Source organism: Glycine soja, chromosome 17 (genome assembly GCF_004193775.1).
Source record: "Glycine soja cultivar W05 chromosome 17, ASM419377v2, whole genome shotgun sequence".
Taxonomy (NCBI): domain Eukaryota; kingdom Viridiplantae; phylum Streptophyta; class Magnoliopsida; order Fabales; family Fabaceae; genus Glycine; species Glycine soja.
In genome coordinates, this window is record NC_041018.1 from 32,007,915 (window position 1) to 32,028,904 (window position 20,990).

The following is a 20,990-nucleotide window of genomic DNA, read 5'->3' on the forward strand; positions in this document are numbered from 1 at the left end:
ACCAAGTGGATGTACGCTCCACTTGAACTGATCCACAAGAGATGTATCATCTCTTGTTCTCAGTATAACAACCCAAGCAGATGTACGCTCTACTTGTACTACAAAGGATGTACACTCCAGTGTGTTAAGACAAAGAATTCTTAGGCAGTTAGTCCCTTGAATCTTTGTAAGGGAAAACAAAAGATATCTCAAGCGGTTAGTCCTTTGAAATCTTTTGTAAGAAACAGAAGATATCTCAGGTGGTTAGTCCTTTGAAATATTTTGTCAAGAGGGAGAAGGGAAGAAACAAAAAAATTCTCATGCCGTTAGTCCTTTGAATCTTTTGAGAAGAGAGAAGGAATGAAAAAGAAGAATAGTACAAGTTTTTTGCCAATGAACTTTTCTTGAATAAAGAAAGTTTTGAACAAAAACTCTTAGAAGAATGCTTTGAATGAATGAAAGAAATCTGAAAGTTGTCTTTAAAATTCGTGCCATGGTCATATATTTATAGTCATTTGATGACTCAAGTTAAAAGTTTATGACTCTTGATAATTTCTTCAAAACTAGTCACTTTTTAAAAGTTGTGACTCTTTTGAAAACTAGTCACTTTAAAAGTTGTGACTCTTTTGAAAACTAGTCACTTTAAAGGTTGTGACTTTTGAAAAATCTTCAGAAATTAGTCACTTTAAGAATTGTGACTTTTGGTAATTTAATTTTCAAAATAAGTCACTGGTAATCGATTACCATCATAGTGTAATCGATTATACATCAACAGATGTGACTCTTCATGTTTAAATTTGAAAATCAAAACGTTTAGAAATACTGGTAATCGATTACAAGTATTGTGTAATCGATTACACAAGTTTGAAATGATTTGAAAATGTTTTATCACAAGTTGTAACTCTTGAAATTTGAAATCTAACATTTTAAAACATTAGTAATCAATTACATGATTATGGTAATCAATTACAGCTTTGTAAATCAGTTTGAAAACAATGTTGGCTACTGGTAATCGATTATTGCCTTCTGGTAATCGACTACTAGAGAGTAAAACTCTTTGGTAAAAAATTTCTTTTGAAAAATTCTTTTGAACAAAATTGTGCTATTCAATAGTTTTTGAAAAACTCTTTTAATACTTATCTTGATTGAGTCTTCTCTTGATTCTTGAATCTTGAATCTTGATCTTGATTATTCTTGAATCTTGAATCTTGATCTTGATTCTTGAAACTTGAATCTAAATCTTGATTCTATGGAACTTGCTCGACTCTTGATTCTTTGGCATTATCAAAATAATCTTGGAAGACATTGCTTCCACAATCTCCCCCTTTTTGATGATGACAATCTTGAAATCAAGAGGATACATACAAGTTTTGTTCTATCGTTCACTCATCTCTTTCTCCCCCTTTCTTTTTGAATTTATGCTTAATTTTAAAGCTTTGAAAATATAATATCTTGATTTCTAAAATACCCATTTTCTCTCCCCCTTTGGAAACATCAAAAAGCCAAAGTTCATAAAATAAAATCATACATAAATAATTTTAAAACATACACAAAGCATAATCCCAAATGTAAGTACATACAACTAGACATATATCATCAAAATAACTAAGTTTGAAACAGATAATCATAAACATCTAAGAGCAAATAAATATAATCACCATGTTCAGTCATAATTAACTAAGTAGTAAATACTAAAAACAATCCCAAATGTTCAGAGAATAATGTCATAAAAACATAGCCAAATACAAGGCTTAAGATTAAAATATAATAATAATAAACTAGATCTATGAGGATGGAGGTGGAAGGTCAAAGCACTAACGAACATAACTCACATCCTCCTCAAGCTTGGTGATGCGTGTATCCATTCTTGCAAACCGTGCATCCATGGCATCAATACGGTTGTCCAATGAGTCAAAGCGTTCACTGACGAAGGTGTGGAGTCCATCCAACCTGTCAAGAATGTTGTGCATAAGAGATGAAGAATCATCTCTCTGAAGAGGTGGTGATGGAGAACGGTCTTCAGCGGCCTGTACTGGAGCATCTTTCTTCACCCAAGAACCATCTCTCTTTTTGCGGTATCCAAAGGAAGAGACCACATTCACACCGATAGAGAAAGATCTCTTGACTTTAACAAAAGGTTCAGAGTCAAGAGGGACATTAAAATGTTGTAAGAACAAGGTGATCAAATGAGGATATGGAAGTGGAGCATTTGATCGCAATGCCTTATGCATGTGATATCCCACAAGAATGGGCTCAGTCGATTTGACGACCAGTTAAGAAAACCCATATAATTATTAAATCTTCCTCAGAAACCTGTGCAAGGTTGGATGATCTAGGGAGTAGGATGCGCATAATCAAGTAGTGCATGATGTGGCATTCGAATGCCAATGAACCGGCAAGAAGCCTTCCGGTCATATCCGCTTGGTTGGTACAAACCATCCGGCGGACATCAAAAATAGAAAAATCGAACTTCCACTCATCATCAAGTGTACCCTTAAAAGGTACACCGTCATTGGATAATTGAGTGAGTTCAAAGAGAAAGGACTGGTCTATGACCATTTTAATCCCATATACTTCGGAAATCAAGGAATCTTCTTGAATTTCCAAGTTAGAATAAAAAGCTCTAACTAATTCAAGATAAAAAGGAAGTTTGATGGAGATAAATTGAATTAAACCAGAATTTTGAAATTCTTGAAAATAATCAAACACTTCATCATCAAAGAAAGATAAGTCTACAAACTTAGGGTCGATAATGGAACGAGAAGAGAAAAGGGAATTGTACCGAATACGTTGTTCTTTCGAGGAAAACAACGTAGGAGATGATATGGAGGGAGGAATTTGGGTTGTCTGCACCTTGGATGATCCGTGACTTCGAGTTCTGATGACTGCGGATGAAGTCGAAACACCCTTTTGCTTCTTTGATGGTTTTTCCATTTGAAGGATTTTTTTGGAAGTTTTGATTGGTGGAGATGAAAGAGAATGAAAAATGATGAATTTTGGCCTTTGTGGGATGTGATTTGGTTGAGAAATAAGGAAGTTATGTGATTTTGAAATTTGGGAGAAAAGGGTTCGTCGCGAAGAAGAAATCGCGAATGGCTGTGTTTCTGACATTTTGAATTTATACAGGGAGACGCGCTGTAATCGATTACATAGATCCTATAATCGATTACCAGAACTAAAACTTTTCATGTAATCGATTACATGTAGACTGTAATCGATTACAAGAAGTCTATTCTACTGTAATCGATTACACATAGTGGTAATCGATTACCAGAGAACTAACCCCTAAAAATCTAAGTAAAACTTATCAACACATATCATGGTAATTCTTTACTTAATTCAACTATTTTGCATATCAATATAATTTTAACAAAAATTCAATCATGTCAAACTCTGCATAATCATTCTGTTGGTTTTAACAAAGTCTGTTGGTTTTAATAGCAACACTTCAATGGATAAAAATAATTGCTTGTTTTTCAAATGCAGGATTGAGTCTGCACATTGGGCCTTAAAGAGACTATTGCATAATAGCCTTGAAGACCTATGTAGTGTTTGGGAAGCCATGAACAACAGGATCACTCTGCAACATACTGAAATTAAGACATCTTTTGAGACAAACACACATATGGTCAAACATTTTTTAAAAGTTACCTTATACAAGAGACTAATTGGCATGATATCAAGGTATATATTAAATTAGATTGCTGCTGAGTTTGAGCGTGTAAATTATGCTGGCATTGACAGTTCTCGTTGTGGATGTATAATGAGAACTACTTATGATCTTCCATGTGCATGTGAGCTAGCTAGATATGTTCTCGGTAGCATACCACTTGACACAATCCATATGTTTTGGCGGATGCTAAGTTTTTAAAACCAAGGTTTATCTGAGCCCAAAGTCAACATAATCGAAGAAATGGAAACCATATCCAAGTGGTTTGAAGAGCTTGATGCATGTGGCAAAGTGGCTCTAAAGAGTAAACTTCGGGAAATGCCTACCCTGATCTAAATTCTATGTGTGCTTCTCCTGAAAATGTCAAAACAAAATGTGCTCAAAAGAAAAATAGAAGGTGACAACAGAACCCACGGTGACTCACGACAGCGATAACGAGACGATGGCGAACACCAACAACAAGCATGCACGGATTGATGAAGATGAACCACCGATTAATGAAGATCAAACACAGATTGAAGAGAAGAAGATGAGAGGAGAAATGCAGTGAGCGTGAATGACTGATGCAGACAGATGAAATCCCAATCTGGATTTCACATTTTAAGCATCAATGAAAGAAGGACAAAATTGGTTTTTCATTCCATATGTTGAGTGTAGAAGAAATGGTGTTGGATGCAAGAAGAAAATCCCTTAATAGTTTCTTAAAAAGCCTTTAGAGGCTCCTTAATGTTATGGGTCCATCTTTGAATGTCTTTGTGCAAATGGATTTAGCTATTGCTTATGAACTTATAATCGATTCATGACATGTCAGCAATGGGCCATGCAAATAAGTTAGTGTTGCTCGAGAAAAACTTTATCACTTTTCCTTTGACTTCTAATTGTAAATTGGCTCCAATCTAAATGTTCATGTAGGGTCCTAACCAATCTAGATTTGGACGAACTCTATCTTTAATCGTGACTGCAAATCAATGTTGTCTTCCCTCATGTCAAGCTTGGTCAGAAACATGTCAAACATTGTCTCTTTTGATCGCGAACTCCATAAGAAAAGTGTGTTTGTTGACTTAGTTTTACAATTTTATTTGGTCTTTAAAATAAGATTTGAGGCCGTGTCAAGTTTAATTACACACAAGGAAAATATTAATATCCTAGTCCATCCTAAAATGATTAACTTCTATTTAAATAAATAAATTAAAATAACTTTAAAAATATGTATTTTATCCCTTAAGAATAAGAAGGAAATAACTTTTTATATATTTTATTTATCTACTATTTCTAATTGAGACTTGTTATTATTTTTGAAATAAATAAAAATTTAAAACCTAATCCTAATTTAAAAAGAGCAGTACAAGAAAAGAGTTTGAGTACAAAAATAAAAGCATAGAATGAAGACTAAGGCATGGTAATTTTCAGTTTTGAAATGATATTTTTAACTCCAAATTTATTTGGATAATTTTGAGTTTTATTTACTGGTTGTTAAAATACTTTTTACCATATTTTTTAAAACAATAAAAATAGATTTTAGGATTTGGGAGGTAAGTTTTATTCTTTCTTTCCTTCATCCAACAACAGCAGAGTCACCGATTACGTTCTCTAAAATTCACTCCCAAAAAACTCTATTTGATTCCACCGAAACCCTAACCCCTTTCGACGAACGAAGGGCAATCAGTTGCTCGCTCCTTCGATCCATTCTTGAAATTCTCGTTATCGCTCTTCGAACTCAAGCTCTCTCGCTCGCGATTTCTGCTTCTGCACCAATTTCTGCGGTTTCTCAAGGTAAGCCCTAAACCCGAAACCTATCCTAGTTCATTTTATTGCTTTTTAATTTTCTCGCGCATTTCAAATTCATGTTTGTAATATTATTTACCTAGTTTGGGGTGGTTGTGACTGGATTTTGCAGATTTAGAGGTTCAAAGTGGTTCATTCCTTTGAAGCATGCCGGGGTTAACGTGCAACGCTTGCAACACCAAATTCAAAGATGACACAGAGCAAAAGCTCCATTACAAATCCGAGTGGCATCGATACAATCTCAAGCGCAAGGTTCTCTTTCCTTTTTCTCTATTTTTATAATTAATCGATTTATTTATTTAATTTTGTTAAACCCTAGTTTTTTTTTTTGTTTGAGGTTTGAGGATATGCGATTAAATAAGGTTTTTATGTCCTCCTTGATAGAATGAACTAGCTTCGTTAATTATGTGCCTTGCTATTTCATGTTTCTCAGTTAGAATTGTTATTTTACAACTTGAATCCTGTGGAAAGATCTGTTTTTGTATTGTGTTATGGAATGTGTAGAATATAAACAACTTCAAATCAATTGTGTTAAGAACATTTCATAGAGTTATTGTTGAAGGTATATTAATAAGAAGGTCTTAGACCCTGTTTGAATAAGCTTCTTAAGGCTTGTGAAAAAAGTAAGAAGTTAAAAAAAATTGAGTTTTTCTTGTAAGTTATACATCTCAGCTTTTGGAGAAGTTAGATGAGAGAGCTTATACAAAAGTTGAGTACATGAGTCGATTTGATGTTATGGGAGAAACTCAATTCATTTTACTTTTTAGTTTATCCAAATAGCGTCTTATAATATTAGGACATGGGAGGAAGATGTTGTTACCATAGAGGCATATCAAGTGAGATGAAAGTGGAGGGGTAAATTTATATCATACAATCACTTGAAAAGGCTGAAAGTTTGAGGGAAGCAAATTTCATCCATATAATTGAAATCAATGACTAAGATTAAAATGCATTGAAATAATTTTTACCATCTTTGTACTAAGAATTAAGATATACTCCTCTCATACTTTCACTATACATGACCCTTCTATATGTGTGTGTACTCACATGCATGCCTTGTTGGGGAGGGGGAGGATTTGGTGACTATCCATTTTTTTTAAGAACTTGGTTTATTTCCTTGAAAATATTAAATGAATGTCTGTTTTTTTTAAAATAAAATGCATATAGGTGGCTGGGGTTCCTGGGGTGACCGAGGCGCTATTTCTGGCTAGACAATCTGTGCTTGCTCAAGAGAAAAATAAACTGGGTGAAACCCCCATGCTCTACACCTGTGGTCTTTGTGGAAAGGATTATAAAAGTTCTAAGGCTCATGCTGAGCACCTTAAATCACGTGGTCATATGATGCGGGCCTCTGAAGGAACTAGTCACGCAGATGAGAAGGCAATAGTTAAGCCTCTTCCACAACGTGTTGTGAATAGGCCTCCTCCTAAGAGAGAGGTAGATAACTCTGAAAATGAGGAAAGTGAAGATGAATGGGAGGAGGTTGATCCTGAAGAGGATTTGGTTGACGGTGCTGCAAAGTCCTTGACTGATTTGAATGTGAATGAGCATGGCGAAAATGTTGATATGGAGGTAGATGATGATTTTGAGGAGTTAGACCCCTCTTGTTGCTTTATGTGTGATCAAGAGCACAAAACAATAGAAGACTGCATGGTTCACATGCACAAGCATCATGGATTCTTCATTCCAGATGTTGAGTATTTGAAGGATCCAAAAGGCCTCCTCACCTATCTTGGCCTTAAGGTATATTTCTGTGTTCCCCATCCCAAACAAAAGGAAAACAGGTTTGGTTTGGTCCTTAACTTCGCTTTTTTCCATTTTCTAGGTCAAAAAGGACTACATGTGTCTGTACTGCAATGATCGATGTTATCCATTCAGCAGCTTGGAAGCAGTCAGGAAACATATGGAGGCAAAAAGTCACTGTAAAGTGCATTATGGTGATGGTGATGATGACGAGGAGGTAGAATTAGATGAATTCTATGATTATAGCAGCAGGTTAGTCTAGTTCCAACTGCATGGTTTGAATTACCTATCTTTAAAAACTATCCCTATAAAATTTGCAAGGCTTGCTGATACATCCAATCTCAAATGTTCTTTATTTTTGTTCAGTTATGTGGATGATCAAGGCAAGCAGCTTGTTGCATCTTGTGATGCATCTAACAATGTAGAACTTGTTGGTGGGTCTGAGCTCATAATCACCACGAAATCTGGTGAAAGAGCATCAACCAAAACACTAGGTTCCCGTGAATTTTTGCGTTATTATCGTCAAAAACCTCGGCCATCACTAGCAAATATGGCTATCACTGCTGCGTTGGCTTCAAGGTCCGCCTTTCGAACCTTGTTTTCTATTTCTTTGTAATGCTGAGGGACATTTGATGTTTCATAATTTCATTCAAGCGAATCATAGACAGATGGTGGTGATGATCCTTCTTTTTTTTTTTTTATTTCAGGTACAGGAGCATGGGCTTGACCACTATCCAATCAAGGGAGAAGATTGTGAGGATGAAAGTGCTGAAGGAAATGAATAGGTCAGGTGTGGACAATATGCGTACCAAGATGGCGATGAAGAGTAATGTCATCAGGAACCTGCCAAAGAATGTACCATATTAGTCCTCACTGGTAATAGTTTTACATGAGTGGTGCTGTGTATTAGTTTTTTCTATAAGGTTTCCTCATGAAATAATTTTGCATTTCTTGATCTCATGAATCATCCACAAGGTATCCATCAAAGGTAGTAGAGTGACATGATATACATGATATTTTCCAATGTGGAATTAGGCATTTTACTTTTTTCTTTGTCGTTAGGGGTATCATCAACATCTGGATGATAAGGACACATTTCTGATTGGTTCTATTTTTGGGTGGAGTGCGGCATGGAGTTGATTTTTTTTTTTTTTGGAAAACGATGGAACCATAATGAGTGGAAATTTTAATTTTAATTTTAATCCTAGAGGAATTACAATTTTGCATTCTGATCGTTTTTTTTTGTTTGGAGAGGGAGATGAGGAATTGAACTAGTCTCTTGTTCTTTCGAGATATTGCATTTTATTTTCAAGTTTAAGCTTGAGAATAATTTAGGCCTTGTTTAGCGAGGTTGCGAGTTTTTTGTTTTTCAAATGTAATTTTTAAAATAAAATATGTTTGACAAAAATAGAGTTTAAATGGTTTAACTCAATTTTGACACAGTTTTACCATTATTTTCAAAATCAGAAAAAAAAGATTTTGTGAATTTGGTTTTTAATTTTAAAAAACCCACCATTATCCTTTCATTATCACCGTCACTTCCATTGTTTCACCGCACCACACTGCTGGTGGCAACACCATTTTGTTATTGCTATCACAATCATTATTATTGTTACTACAATCACATTATCGCCCTACTACTATTGTCACAATCATTATTACTTATTCATTATTCATGAATCTTATAGATTTAATCAAGTAGGACGGAAATGAATGTTAAAATTCCGATTCCCATATGAATTGGAAACTCTATCGGATTTGCTTATTTGAGTATTAATCACTTGATACAGTAAATTTCATAGTGATTAAGTGAAAAATCATTATTGAAGGGAATAAGTAGTCATTCATATTCTAATCACTGAATTTTTTTTATCAATAATTACTTTACTCTCTTGGGATCTTGTATATAGTTTTGGTCAACAACGGGGATTTTGTATTGTTGGTGTGACAATTTTAACGTAGACTATTAACTTCACAAGTAGCAGGAATTAATAGAAATCCAATACGTAAAGCCAGCATCTCTTTCTGAATATTCAGATTTCATAGTAACATTTGATTGTCACGTCATTTTCATATATCATAAAGGATTAATGTGATGTCCCGTGATGGAAGTTTCTTTTCTTTTTTGGTATGAAAGGAAACACTATATAATCACTATCCCACCTCTTATGGATCCATAATTTACACCTATTAACCTTCGGCTGAATATTGTAAAAGTGTCTTTGGCATTCTAAACATAAAAAATGAATAATTTTTTTTTCCTGGATTAGAGATTACATGTGTTTTTCACCCCATTGAATTAAAGATAAATTTCGTTTGTGATACATAGTTACAATTAACCCAAATGGATTTTGTATTCAGTTTGAATCAAACAACATGACTTCTACCATTTGCACCAACCCTTTAGATAAAAAACTAAATGCTTGTTTATTTTATTTTTTTGTAAGAAAGGAGAATAAAATAATAAGAAAAAAATAAAAACAAATTATAAGTTAAAATTAGATCATGCATAGATTAAGATTAGTTCTTTAGAAGAAAAAAAAAACTTATTTTTCTTTTGTGCAAGAAAAACTTATTGTAACTTGTGCATAAGCAGTATAAACGTTTATTGAAAAATTTATCAAAACAAAACCTAAATATTTTCGGTCTTCAGAAATCTTCTACTTCTATATTCCACGTTCAGGAGGCAAAGACTAATTCTTACATTTGGACCACAATTTTAGAAAAGGTCCTGTTAAATATTTTAACAACATAAAGTCAAGTGGAACCAAATTGAATCCATACTGAAAAACCACTTGCAAAATTGTGCAGTTACAAATGTAAGAATTTTGTAAATGCCTCATATATGAAGTCAAGTGGGCAATTAGTAAATGGGCAAAATATAGAATAATTTTGGAGTGACATGGAAACTGTCATCTTTATGGTATTCTAAACATATCACAATCAATTAGCTATATCCATATGTACAAGGAAATTAAAATTAAAAAAAATCATTATTCCATAGTTTGGCAGCAGAATGCTAGCTAAATCACTAGCCTATGAGGAAATTAACAGGCTTCTGATTGCTAGCATACACTTCCTTAGATTCAGACAGAAACTGTGATTTTAAAGCTAAAAGCAAAAAACAAAAGAAATTGAGTATGTGACCACAAGGAACTGTCAAATTTATAGAGTTCTCCAATCACCACATCTCATGGTAAAAGCAACAAACAAGCTAAATGTAATATCTTTGCATGGTGAAACACAATGTTTTCCATGCCCCCTTGACTTTTTCTTTCATTCAATTCACATGCTGCCTGCAAACATAGAGAAAGTTCATTAGTAATTTTAAGGTAATGGAACAAAAAGCCCCCAGCACCATCACTGTGAACTTCCTAGCCAGAATGAAATCTACAATTAGTTAGTAAGTTAGTTTAAGCCATCAGGGGTCTTTAACAATAAAGGATCTTCTTAAGCTGTCAACACATACCTAATTGTCATAAAAGCGGGAACGGCATCTATGGGATCTGTGAATAACATAAATGAAATAAGGATATCGAAATTCTAAAGACAACTGAAGAAAATCATTCTAACTCAAAGTTCAAACATCAAATAACCACATAACTCTAAATCAAATACACTAAGTCACTCCTATGATAGTCAATCACATAGGATCCTTCGATAGCCATATTACTTATCACACTGAATAAATTCGAAAATGGTAGAACATGCAAACACTTGAATCAGATGAAATCTCATCATTAATGGCCCAGGGAAGTATCTTTTAAGACCAACAGTAAAAAGAAAAACAGTAAGAAAACCATACCATTCTCTTAAAATACAATAGCAAGTAAAGAACTATTGAATAATAACTTTCAAAAGCTAACTAGTACAAAATTTACAACTATAACCACTTCTTAAGTATGATATACATTGAAATGAACCACAATAAATCAGCTAGCAAATAATGAGTGAGATCATGTTTCTTTTTCAAATCAGAATATTATGCTTTACAGTAATGCACATGAAACACCATTCACTAATATGACTAGTTAGATTATTGACATCGAAGCATAGTAAAAAGAGTATGATTCTAGTAAGCTGTATAGTGTATACTGATACATAATCATGTTCATCTAGAAAGAGGAACAGTAGAAACTAGTAATTGTTTAGAATGTTGTGTTTAGAAAAATACAGCTTTAGCGCTAGAAAACTGTTTATCTTGATACAAAAAAAAATAGTGAACAAATTCTGCCTGCAAAGTCTTCTACTGAAATTGTCAGAGCTTAACAACCTAGAAAGTAAAGTAAAAGTAAAAGGCATGAGATGGAAATGACATTAATATTACTGTATAGTAAGAGCAAAAATGAAAAAAGAAGGAAAAGTCTATGCACCTGCGATAACCACTGCTACCCCTTGAAGAGCCACTAGTACTAACAATCTCATCATCGATCTCTTCTATCCTATAATCTGCATACTCCATAGATACTACAGAACCTTCATCAGAATTAGAAGTATCATAACTTAAACGACGATTATCCCTTCTTGTATGACTGACTCTTGTCCTTCTTCTATTTCTGGATCTTCTAAAGTTGTCGAAATATAGAATACATGAGGTCCACCAGTTGCCCTCATCTCCAGGGAAGTCTTCAAACTCGTCTCTAGCATAATCATCCCCATATTCAATCACATAATCTCCTAGAACCACCCCTCTGGGGATTTCTGAATGAATAGTGCTCAAAACATCTATGATCTCTGACGATTGTTGAAAATTCTCCCAATCAAGCAGGCGGGAAGGATCAATTTTTGATGGACGTGCATGAGGGTGTTCAAGTTGAGCATGTGTCTGTAGCTCCAAGTAACTTCCCATGAAAGTGCATCGCACCTCATCACAACAACGCTTCTTCTCATCAAGATGAATGCGAGCTTTATCAACTATAACCCACCCAGAAACCTCACCTCTACACAAGGGGCAAGTCAGATTGCATTGACCATTTGATACCTCAGGATCATCACTATTTTCAGTACTTTCAGTGGAAATTGCATTAGACGCTGGAGAGGATGGCATGCCACATGAATTTTTAAAGCGATCCAAACAATTAGAGTGCAATTGATTTGTGTCACAAACAAAAGCACGACATCCTTTATCATAAAATGAACACCGAAGGAGAACACTGTTATGAGGAAAATCCAAGCATATGGGACAGACAGCATCGTCCCAACTGATATCCAATTGAATATCCTCCATACTGCTTACACTTGCAAGACCCAAAACCATATACAGGCCACTTATAGTAAAACCATATCTGTAGTAGTCAATTGCATACTCCTTATTCTTCAAAATCAAAACATGGAGATGAAAACTTGAAAATGTATCAAGCAAATTGTGTCCTGAATTTTGGAACCAGCCAAAAATGGTAAGAGACAGAAAAAATCTAGTTTAGAATCATATAGCAAAGGTACTTAATAAACTGATACTAGTTGATTGTCCAACAAACTGATATAAAGACACAACCCAAAAGCCACATTACAGTGTCATCTAAGAGAGATCACACCAGTTAAACTCCATAATCAATATCTCACCCAAATCTGAAATTTTGGGAAAGAAACCAAAGAAAACTTGTCTGCACATAAAATAGCACAAAAGCCACCATCAAAGAAAAACAAAATGAACCCCATCTTGAGACACATAACTTACCAGATAATAAAGCAGGTGGTCCAAATGAAAAAAAAAATCCACCAACCAAATATAAGGAATTAAACCCTTCATCTAACATCCAAATTTTTTTCTCAAAGAAAAAGAAAATAGAGAACCCAATTTTCATTATTTATACAAAAATGAGCAAGTTGACCAATCCAAAATAAAGGGTATTCCAAAGGGATGGGAAAACTGGTAAAAAAAACACACACACAAACAGCTAAGAAGACATAAATTGAAGCGGACCCAGCAAACAATCAAAGACCCAAAAAAGAAGAAGCAAAAAAAGAGAAAAACTTCGAAAGAAAAAAGTGATCAAAGTACATTGAAAAATACAGGGTCCAAGGGAACCAAACCTTAAACACGAGAATTGATAACGGAACAGTACGATGAGGGATTGGTGTTTTTCTGTTTCAACTTTCAAGTGTTGTTGGGATCTTTGTGCAAATGGCGAGCGATGGCAGTTTCAGCAATCAGCACTAGTATGAAAAGGTGCGCAGCTTCTCTCTCTCCTTTCTTACCCTTCGCAAAGTGCAATTCCTCATTTTCTACCATTTTATAATTTGCAAAATAAAAATAAAATAGAATTTAAGAATTTAATAAATCATCCATCGTTGCAATAATTTTTAACAACTTTTAAGAAAATAAAATAAAATAAAACTCAATAAAATTATTATATATATATATATATATATTATAATTGAATGATATTATAAAATTATTTTAAAGTATATCTTAATATGATTTATGATTAAATAATAATATAAAATTGTTTTATAAATTTGTTATATCAATATTAAACTCTAACAATACTGAATTTGGATTTGGATTTAGTTACTTAAACTAAGGCAATTTTGAAACTATCAAGATATTTTAAAAAATTTATTGGGGTAGGTTATATTTTAGAATAATTTTTATGTATTGTTAACATAATTATTTATGGCTCGCAATAAAATATAAATAAAATATAATTATTTATGTCAGTAGCTTAACATTTAGTGTCTGGCATGGACATTAAATTTATATTTTATAATTTATAAGAGTAATTTTTATATTATTTTTAAGTTTTATATATTATTAATTATTTAATTTAAATTTAAATAAATATAAGTTAATAAATATTTAAATATATTTTTATATACACACCTATTCAATTTTAAGATGATGACTATTATAGAAGGTGTTGTCTTGGATAGAATTTACTTTACTTTAGTGATGTCTTCTATGTTTCCTTTTGACTTTCTTTTAAAAAATTAATTTAGTTTTTGTTATTTTTTTAATTATGTTATTAATATGAAATATCTAATAATTTTGTTGATGACTAATATTTATTAAAAAGAGTAACATATGTTCACGAGACAAAATTTTATTTTGTAATAGATTTTAAATGTAATTACTTAATTAATTATTACAAATAGAACCAATAAGACATTAGATCGAGTGAGACACGAGTCGTTTCACTTAGGATGGATTAGTAATTAACCAAGGTGATCCGCTCGATTCTTCGACGGAGATTAATCATTAGCAAAGGTGATGAGTCTACTTCTTCAACAGAGATGAGTCATAAGCAAAGTCGATGAATACTCCATAACATATTAATTAAAATACTTAAATTAAAGTTACTAAAGTTTTAAATAAATTTACCATTGATACATGTAATAGTTATCATGTAAATTTACTAATATATGTAGAAATTGATTGATTTTTTTAAAAAAGTATTATAAACTCAAATCAATAATAATAAATATTTGTTAGTATTCAAGGTAATTATATATAAGAAATATAATAATTTATTATCAACATAGATATTGTGAAATGATTTATATTTAAGGTAATAGTATTACTTAATAATCCAAATCAGAGATTGTGTGCAAAAATTAAGATAATAGTATTATTTGATAATGTATATTTATCCGTTTCTTATATTAATAATTAATAAGTAATAATAATTTGTTATCATGAATATATCACTATAATACATAAATACTTAAAATTATTAAATAATAAAATATAAATTAAAGATAATAAATATAAATTATGAAAATAAATTATATTATTATTATTTCGAAATGTTCAAATCATAGAAATCTTACGGATTATAATTTTGAATTTTTAATTAAAGATAATAAATATAAATTATGAAAATAAATTATATTATTATTATTTCGAAATGTTCAAATCATAGAAATCTTACGGATTATAATTTTGAATTTTTAATAGAAATCAAAATATATACTTGTAGTTTTAGTTTTGAATGTTTTAACCATAAAAAATGGATGGTAAGAATTACTACTATAAATTAGTTTGAATCAAAATATATGCTTGCATTATTAGGTTCAATATTCAAATCATAATTTTTTTAATTCAGTCAATTTTTTAGACAATTCAGTAATTGTTATGCATGATTTTGATTTTAATATAGAAGAATAAAATAATACAAACAAATGTTCAAATTGATTGCATTTAATGAAGAATAATAAATAATTAAAATGAATATTTCAATTGATTGCATTTAATAAAAAAATAAAACAAATAAAAAGAAAATTGATTGCATTTAACGGAGAAGAATTTATATGGGATTACCCGGTGGCATCACCAATTACAATAAAACATTTTTTTATATATAAACTATATTCGATATGATATTTTAGTTGGTTTTTAACTTTTTTATTAGTTGAAATGTTCATTTGTTTGTTCAGTAAACAATTTTTTTTAATAGATTCTAATGTTGTTTGAAACGCTAATTGGAGTATAATTTTTAAAACGTTAGCTTATAACTTTTAATTTTTTTATATTTTCTTTCACTTTCATCCTCAATATATTTATTGATTTTTCTTGTTATCTTTTTTTAATTAATCATATTTTATTATTTTTATGTAATTTTATACTTTTTAACTAGACAAACTAGTTTTATTGAACACTCCTAATTTAATAAACTAGTTTTTTAATTTTTAACTACTAGCTATCAGCTAACTTTTCAGCTAGTTTTGTTGAACATAGGATAATGATATTAAAAAATTATATTATTAGTATATATTATTTACTCTATATTTTACAATTGCAATTTTTATATTTATTATTCTACAAATAAATTGTTGGTCCAAGTTAAATTAAACTAGATTCTCTTAAGCAATGTCTCAAATTTGAGTGAAAAATTATGATCGTAAGAAGAGATCCAGGTACGTATTAGTTATCAAGAAAGTTAATGAATACTTTTTATAAATGTTATTGTGGAAAAAAACATTTATAATTCTTAGAACTTGTTGATACATATTGTTACAAAATTATTCGTGTATATAGAAAATATGACTTATTTCATATTAGTAATTTGTTTAAAAAATATTTAATAATTCTAAAAGCAAATTATACCATATTGATAAAAAAAAAAGTTGTAGTTTTAAAGATAAAGTGCAGTTATTTTTATTAATTATAAAATAATGATTGAAATATACACATTTTTATAATTAATTATATATTATTTTAGTGATCAACTTTTTAATTAATTGTTATTTTTTAAAAGTACATCATTTTTATTTTAGAAGAGATAGATTTAACAATATTAAATACTACTATTAATGTTCTTTTACGAGTTAGATTTCAATCTATGTTAGCCTTACTTAGGATATCTTCATACCATTTTTGTTCCAGATTTGAATTTTAATCTAACGAATTTTGCTTAAAAAAAGCAAAAAGATTTTACAAAAGAAAAATCGTTTGGTGATCGAGTAGTCAAAGTCAAAATATTTTTTATTTTTTAAAAACACTTGATAACCCTGATAAAAAAATAAGGTTTCATGAATAAGGTGGTATTTAGTTTGGTTGTTTCCTATTTTCATTCTCTAAAAACAGAAAATGGTGATGAAAATGTGTTTGGTTGGATTTTTAAAAAATATTTTCCCAAACGAACTAGAAAATGGAAACAATAAAATCACGTTTTCAATGAAAATATTTTTACAGAAAACTCATTTTGGATAAAATGAAAACGCGGTGGCAAGTAATTTTAAGCAAAAAGTCAAATCAAACATGTCAGAATTCTTATCTTTTAAAAATGAAAACGGTTTTTAGAAAATGAAAACAGAAAATGAAAATGCAAACCAAACAAACCCCAAGGAAATTGTTGGAAATAAAGTTTCATTCAATTCATGTTAACCTTTTAGAGGATAATGGTGGTCGATTTCTTGATAACTTTTTTTTTAATCAATTCAAAGAATTACAAATGTTAGTGTTTGTAGGCACGATTAAAAAATTAAAAATAGAAAAAAATATTAGAATAAATAACATTGTGTTCATTAACTAATATATTAAACATCCAGGTAAGTAAGACTCTAAAAAATAATAAAGAATTAAATTCTTATGAAAGGAGTCATGAGTCAACCTACTTTTATTTTAAAAACTAGTTTTGCATAGGGTATTAAACTCATATTTTATAATGAGAGAGATTAAGTTATATTGATATAATTTTAATAAATTATTATACTGTTTAATAACTTTAAATTAGATAATGTTTTCTTAAAACCTATTATTAGATTAAAATTTTATTTCATTTAAATCATATATAAAGAAATTTCATATTAATACAAAATTATTTACTACCTCATTCATACAAATTAAAATTGATGTGATATAAATTTTTTAATATATACTAAAATATGAATCGTTTGATTACTTTCTTCTTCTTCTTCTTCTTCTTCTTCTTCTTATTATTATTATTATTATTTAATTTTAAAAAAATTTCACATAAAAAATATTGGTAATATGTAGATATAATTCAATTGATGGATCGATAAAAATCATATTCTATATCAAATTATAAAATACTATAATAGTTACTTAAGTTACATTAATATAATTTGCTTCCTCCTCTTTTATAATTTATAAGAATAATTTTTATATTATTTTGAACTTTTAATATAGTATTAATACTAGTCAGTAACTGTGCATACGCATGGGTCGTTCGCCAATTGATTTTCGATGAATGAATTAAAAGAAAGGTATAGTAAAAAAAACAAAGCAGTGAAAGAAAAAGAAAAACAAAAAGGAAGAAGGGAATACCTGAATGTGAGTGTGTTGCACTGGAGAAAGAGAAATGCAAAAAGGAAGAAGGAAATACGTGAAGGTGAGTGTATTGCGGTGGAGAAAGAGAAATGTGAATCCGAAAGGAGAAGAGGTAAATGTGGTTGTGGAAGCGGAAATATATCCTACAGGAACGACAGCGAGATAAACCATGACTACCTAACCCATCGTCAAACCTTAACCAAAATTGTAAAAAATAGAATGAAGATGAAAAGAGAGTCATATCAAGAATAGAAAATGCAACAACGTTTCTAGAACCCTCCTATAGAGATGAAGAGAGAGGAAAGATCTCACTTTGTCGCTGCCACATGTCAACAACTCTGCCACACATAAGCAAATCACGCAAAGGCCAAAATGACCAAAAAACCAACAAATGTGTCACGTGTCAAGCTAGATTTACAGTTAAAATGAAAAGGAAAAAAAAAAGATAGTTAGAAATTTATGTAATATAGAGCATTACTGCATAGACAAACGGGTAAACAAAGGGATTACTATATAGGCAAATTGGTACTTGCATGAATTTCACCAATGTAACCGCATGAAACTTAATGCTTCATAAAAGGAAAATGATTTTATTTGTTATTACCACCTACACACACCACGAATCCCAAAGAAAAATCTCAATGTTCACTCTTTGCATTATAACATAAAAAAGGGCTTTCAGCTAGAGCATACACAATAATAATAATAATAATAATAATAATAATTATTATTATTATTATTATAATAATAATAACAACAACTACAACAACAATAACAACAACAACAATAATAATAATAATAAATGAGGCGAAGAAATAGGGAGAGAGAGGACAATTCTGATTATTAAGTGAAATTAAATGGGGAGTTGAAATCCGCCAATTAGGGAGTGACATATGTTTGAAACTTGATATGCAATGCGACACTTGGCGGTGGCAACAAAACAAAACGGTGCAAAAAAAGGGAGGGGTAAAATGACCAAAAAACTGAAAAAAGTCTCACATGTCGCAGCCTTAGATTTTCCTCTCTCTTCATGTTGAGGGTTTCAAAACCTTGCGTAAACTGCAGTGGAAGAAAAAGAAAAAGAAAAAGAATGAAGAAATACCTGAAGGTGAGTGTGTTGTGGTAAAAACTCGTACTCAGTTTGAATTGTAGGTTGCAACTTGCCTGCATGAAGTTGGAATCGCTAGTAATCGCCTGCATGAAGGACGAAACGAAAAGAATAAAAGAAAAAAAAGGAAAAGATTTAGGAAGAGAAAGATGGAGAAGGAGAAGATTCAGGGAGAGAGAGTAATAGAGAAAACGCAGGAAATAGAAGACAGTTCTGAGCATTAAGTGGAATTGAATGGGGAGTTGAAATCCGCCAATCAGAGGGTTCCAGAAGCTTGTGTGTATGGACGGGTTGTTACATTGCCTAAAAAAAGTATATATGAGATCCTATATTATGTCATTTTTCTTATAGTATCTTCCTTAAAGAAAGGTTAATTTTTTTTCTTAAATGTATTTCCATATTAATATCATACATGTATTTATAATTACTCATCCAGTCATTCTCTTATTACACAAATGCAATGTTTAATGTAAAATACTAAAGAACACAAAGGGAAGGTGATGAGTTGAGGCTGAGGTGCCCTCTCCAACTAAAGTGATTAGATATTTTATTATAGAAAATCTCACATGTCAATCACCAGTCCTAATTCTTTTAATTATTTGGAAAAATGGTAGGGTCATGGGATTATTATTATTATTATTATTATTATTATTATTATTATTATTATTATTATTATTATTATCATGTAGGCTTTGAGTTCCTTAAAAATAGGATGCACTTTGGGACTTTATTCTTCAACACCGACATGTGAATCCTATTGTTGCAACCCTTGCATGGGCAAAGCATCATAACCTTCAACACCGTCGTTCTTACTGTAGCTTGTCCCAAAAATCAAACCACAAAAAAGCAGACCAAAAAAAAAGAAAAAAGAATCATAATCAAAATCGCAAAAAATAGAATGAAGATGAGAAGAGAACTCTATCAAAAACAGAAAATCCAACACACACAACACATTCCGATTTTCGAAGTAAACTCACTCCTTTGATATTGTGATTCTCTTGCTCCATTGTGTCTGCCGAAGATGCAACACACTTGTTGGGAACAACAACTGTGCCTATTTATTTACGAAAACAGAATTACAATATCAAAATAATGAAAATAGAAGATTGATGAAAGCCGAAGAAAGAAAAGATTAACGAAGAGAGAGAGTAATAAGGAAGAAAAAGAGATAAACAAGGAAGAGAAGATTCAGGATTTGAGTCAGATTATTAAGTGAAATTAAATGGAAAGTTGAAATCCGCCAATTGGAGAATGACACACCAAGAATCTCAAAGAAAAATCTCAATGTTCACTCTCGGCATCACAACATAAAAAAGGGTCTTCAGCTAGAGCATAATAATAATAATAATAATAATAATAATAATAATAATAATAATAATAATAATAATAATAATAATAATAATAACAACAACAACAACAACAACAACAATAAAATTTAATAAAATCCTAATCTAGCTTCCTGCAACAACAATAAATTTTATGATTTAAAATGTAAAATTGCAGTATGATATAACAGTATACATAGCAGCATACTTTTGGAGGCTCAAATAATAGTTAATAATAATAATAATAATAATAATAATAATAATAATAATAATAAAGCATTTTAGGTATGGGCACAACAGGTACATTTCTTTTGTTAGATAGTTTGTTGCAGGAAACTGGATTAGGATTCTATTTAATTTTATTGTTGTTGTTGTTATTATTATCATTATTATTATTATTATTATTATTATTATTATTATTATTATTATTATTATTATTATTATTATTATTATTCATTTTATATGATGTACATGATGTGCCTGAACATTTTTGTTTTTGTGATTCTGATGGTTATGTGATTATTTGTTTAAAAGGCTGCATTAGGTTCTCCTGAGGATGGCGTCACGACTCGTGAGCTCCAAGCCTCACCTTTCTGGCGACGGAGGTGGTGAGATTCCGGCGAAGCGATGAGAGAGAAAGTTGAAACT

The 20,990-nt window shown here is 30.9% G+C and overlaps 2 protein-coding genes across 3 annotated transcripts; one reads left to right on the top strand and one right to left on the bottom strand.

The window, feature by feature from the left end:
* Nucleotides 1–5,187: 5,187 nt before the first annotated feature.
* Nucleotides 5,188–8,403, top strand: LOC114394156 (cytoplasmic 60S subunit biogenesis factor REI1 homolog 1-like). The gene is made up of 6 exons (XM_028355771.1): nt 5,188–5,422; nt 5,547–5,686; nt 6,602–7,177; nt 7,260–7,429; nt 7,544–7,756; nt 7,885–8,403. Exons 2-6 carry the CDS (start codon nt 5,582–5,584, stop codon nt 8,042–8,044), a joined length of 1,224 nt encoding a protein of 407 aa, XP_028211572.1. The 5' UTR covers nt 5,188–5,422; nt 5,547–5,581; the 3' UTR covers nt 8,045–8,403.
* A 1,664-nt stretch (nt 8,404–10,067) lies between these two features.
* LOC114394054 lies at nt 10,068–13,391 on the bottom strand. Of its 2 annotated transcripts, XM_028355601.1 has the most exons (4): nt 13,211–13,391; nt 11,551–12,547; nt 10,647–10,683; nt 10,068–10,473 (listed from the first exon to the last, which is right to left on the bottom strand). In XM_028355601.1, exons 2-3 carry the CDS (start codon nt 12,432–12,434, stop codon nt 10,647–10,649), a joined length of 921 nt encoding a protein of 306 aa, XP_028211402.1. In that variant the 5' UTR covers nt 12,435–12,547; nt 13,211–13,391; the 3' UTR covers nt 10,068–10,473. The 2 variants fall into 2 exon arrangements, with proteins under 2 accessions (XP_028211402.1, XP_028211403.1); XM_028355602.1 differs by lacking the exon at nt 10,647–10,683.
* Between the last annotated feature and the right edge of the window lie 7,599 nt (nt 13,392–20,990).

Bases quoted from the DNA above. Each gene is read 5' to 3' on its own strand.
- LOC114394054 (XM_028355601.1), bottom strand. From the start codon at position 12,434: ATGGTTTTGGGTCTTGCAAGTGTAAGCAGTATGGAGGATATTCAATTG. The intron at 10,684-11,550 runs GTGCATAGACTT...TGTTATTCACAG, and splicing joins GGTAGCAGTGGTTATCGCAG to ATCCCATAGATGCCGTTCCC.
- LOC114394156 (XM_028355771.1), top strand. From the start codon at position 5,582: ATGCCGGGGTTAACGTGCAACGCTTGCAACACCAAATTCAAAGATGAC. The intron at 5,687-6,601 runs GTTCTCTTTCCT...AAATGCATATAG, and splicing joins GATACAATCTCAAGCGCAAG to GTGGCTGGGGTTCCTGGGGT. The intron at 7,757-7,884 runs GTCCGCCTTTCG...TTTTTATTTCAG, and splicing joins ACTGCTGCGTTGGCTTCAAG to GTACAGGAGCATGGGCTTGA.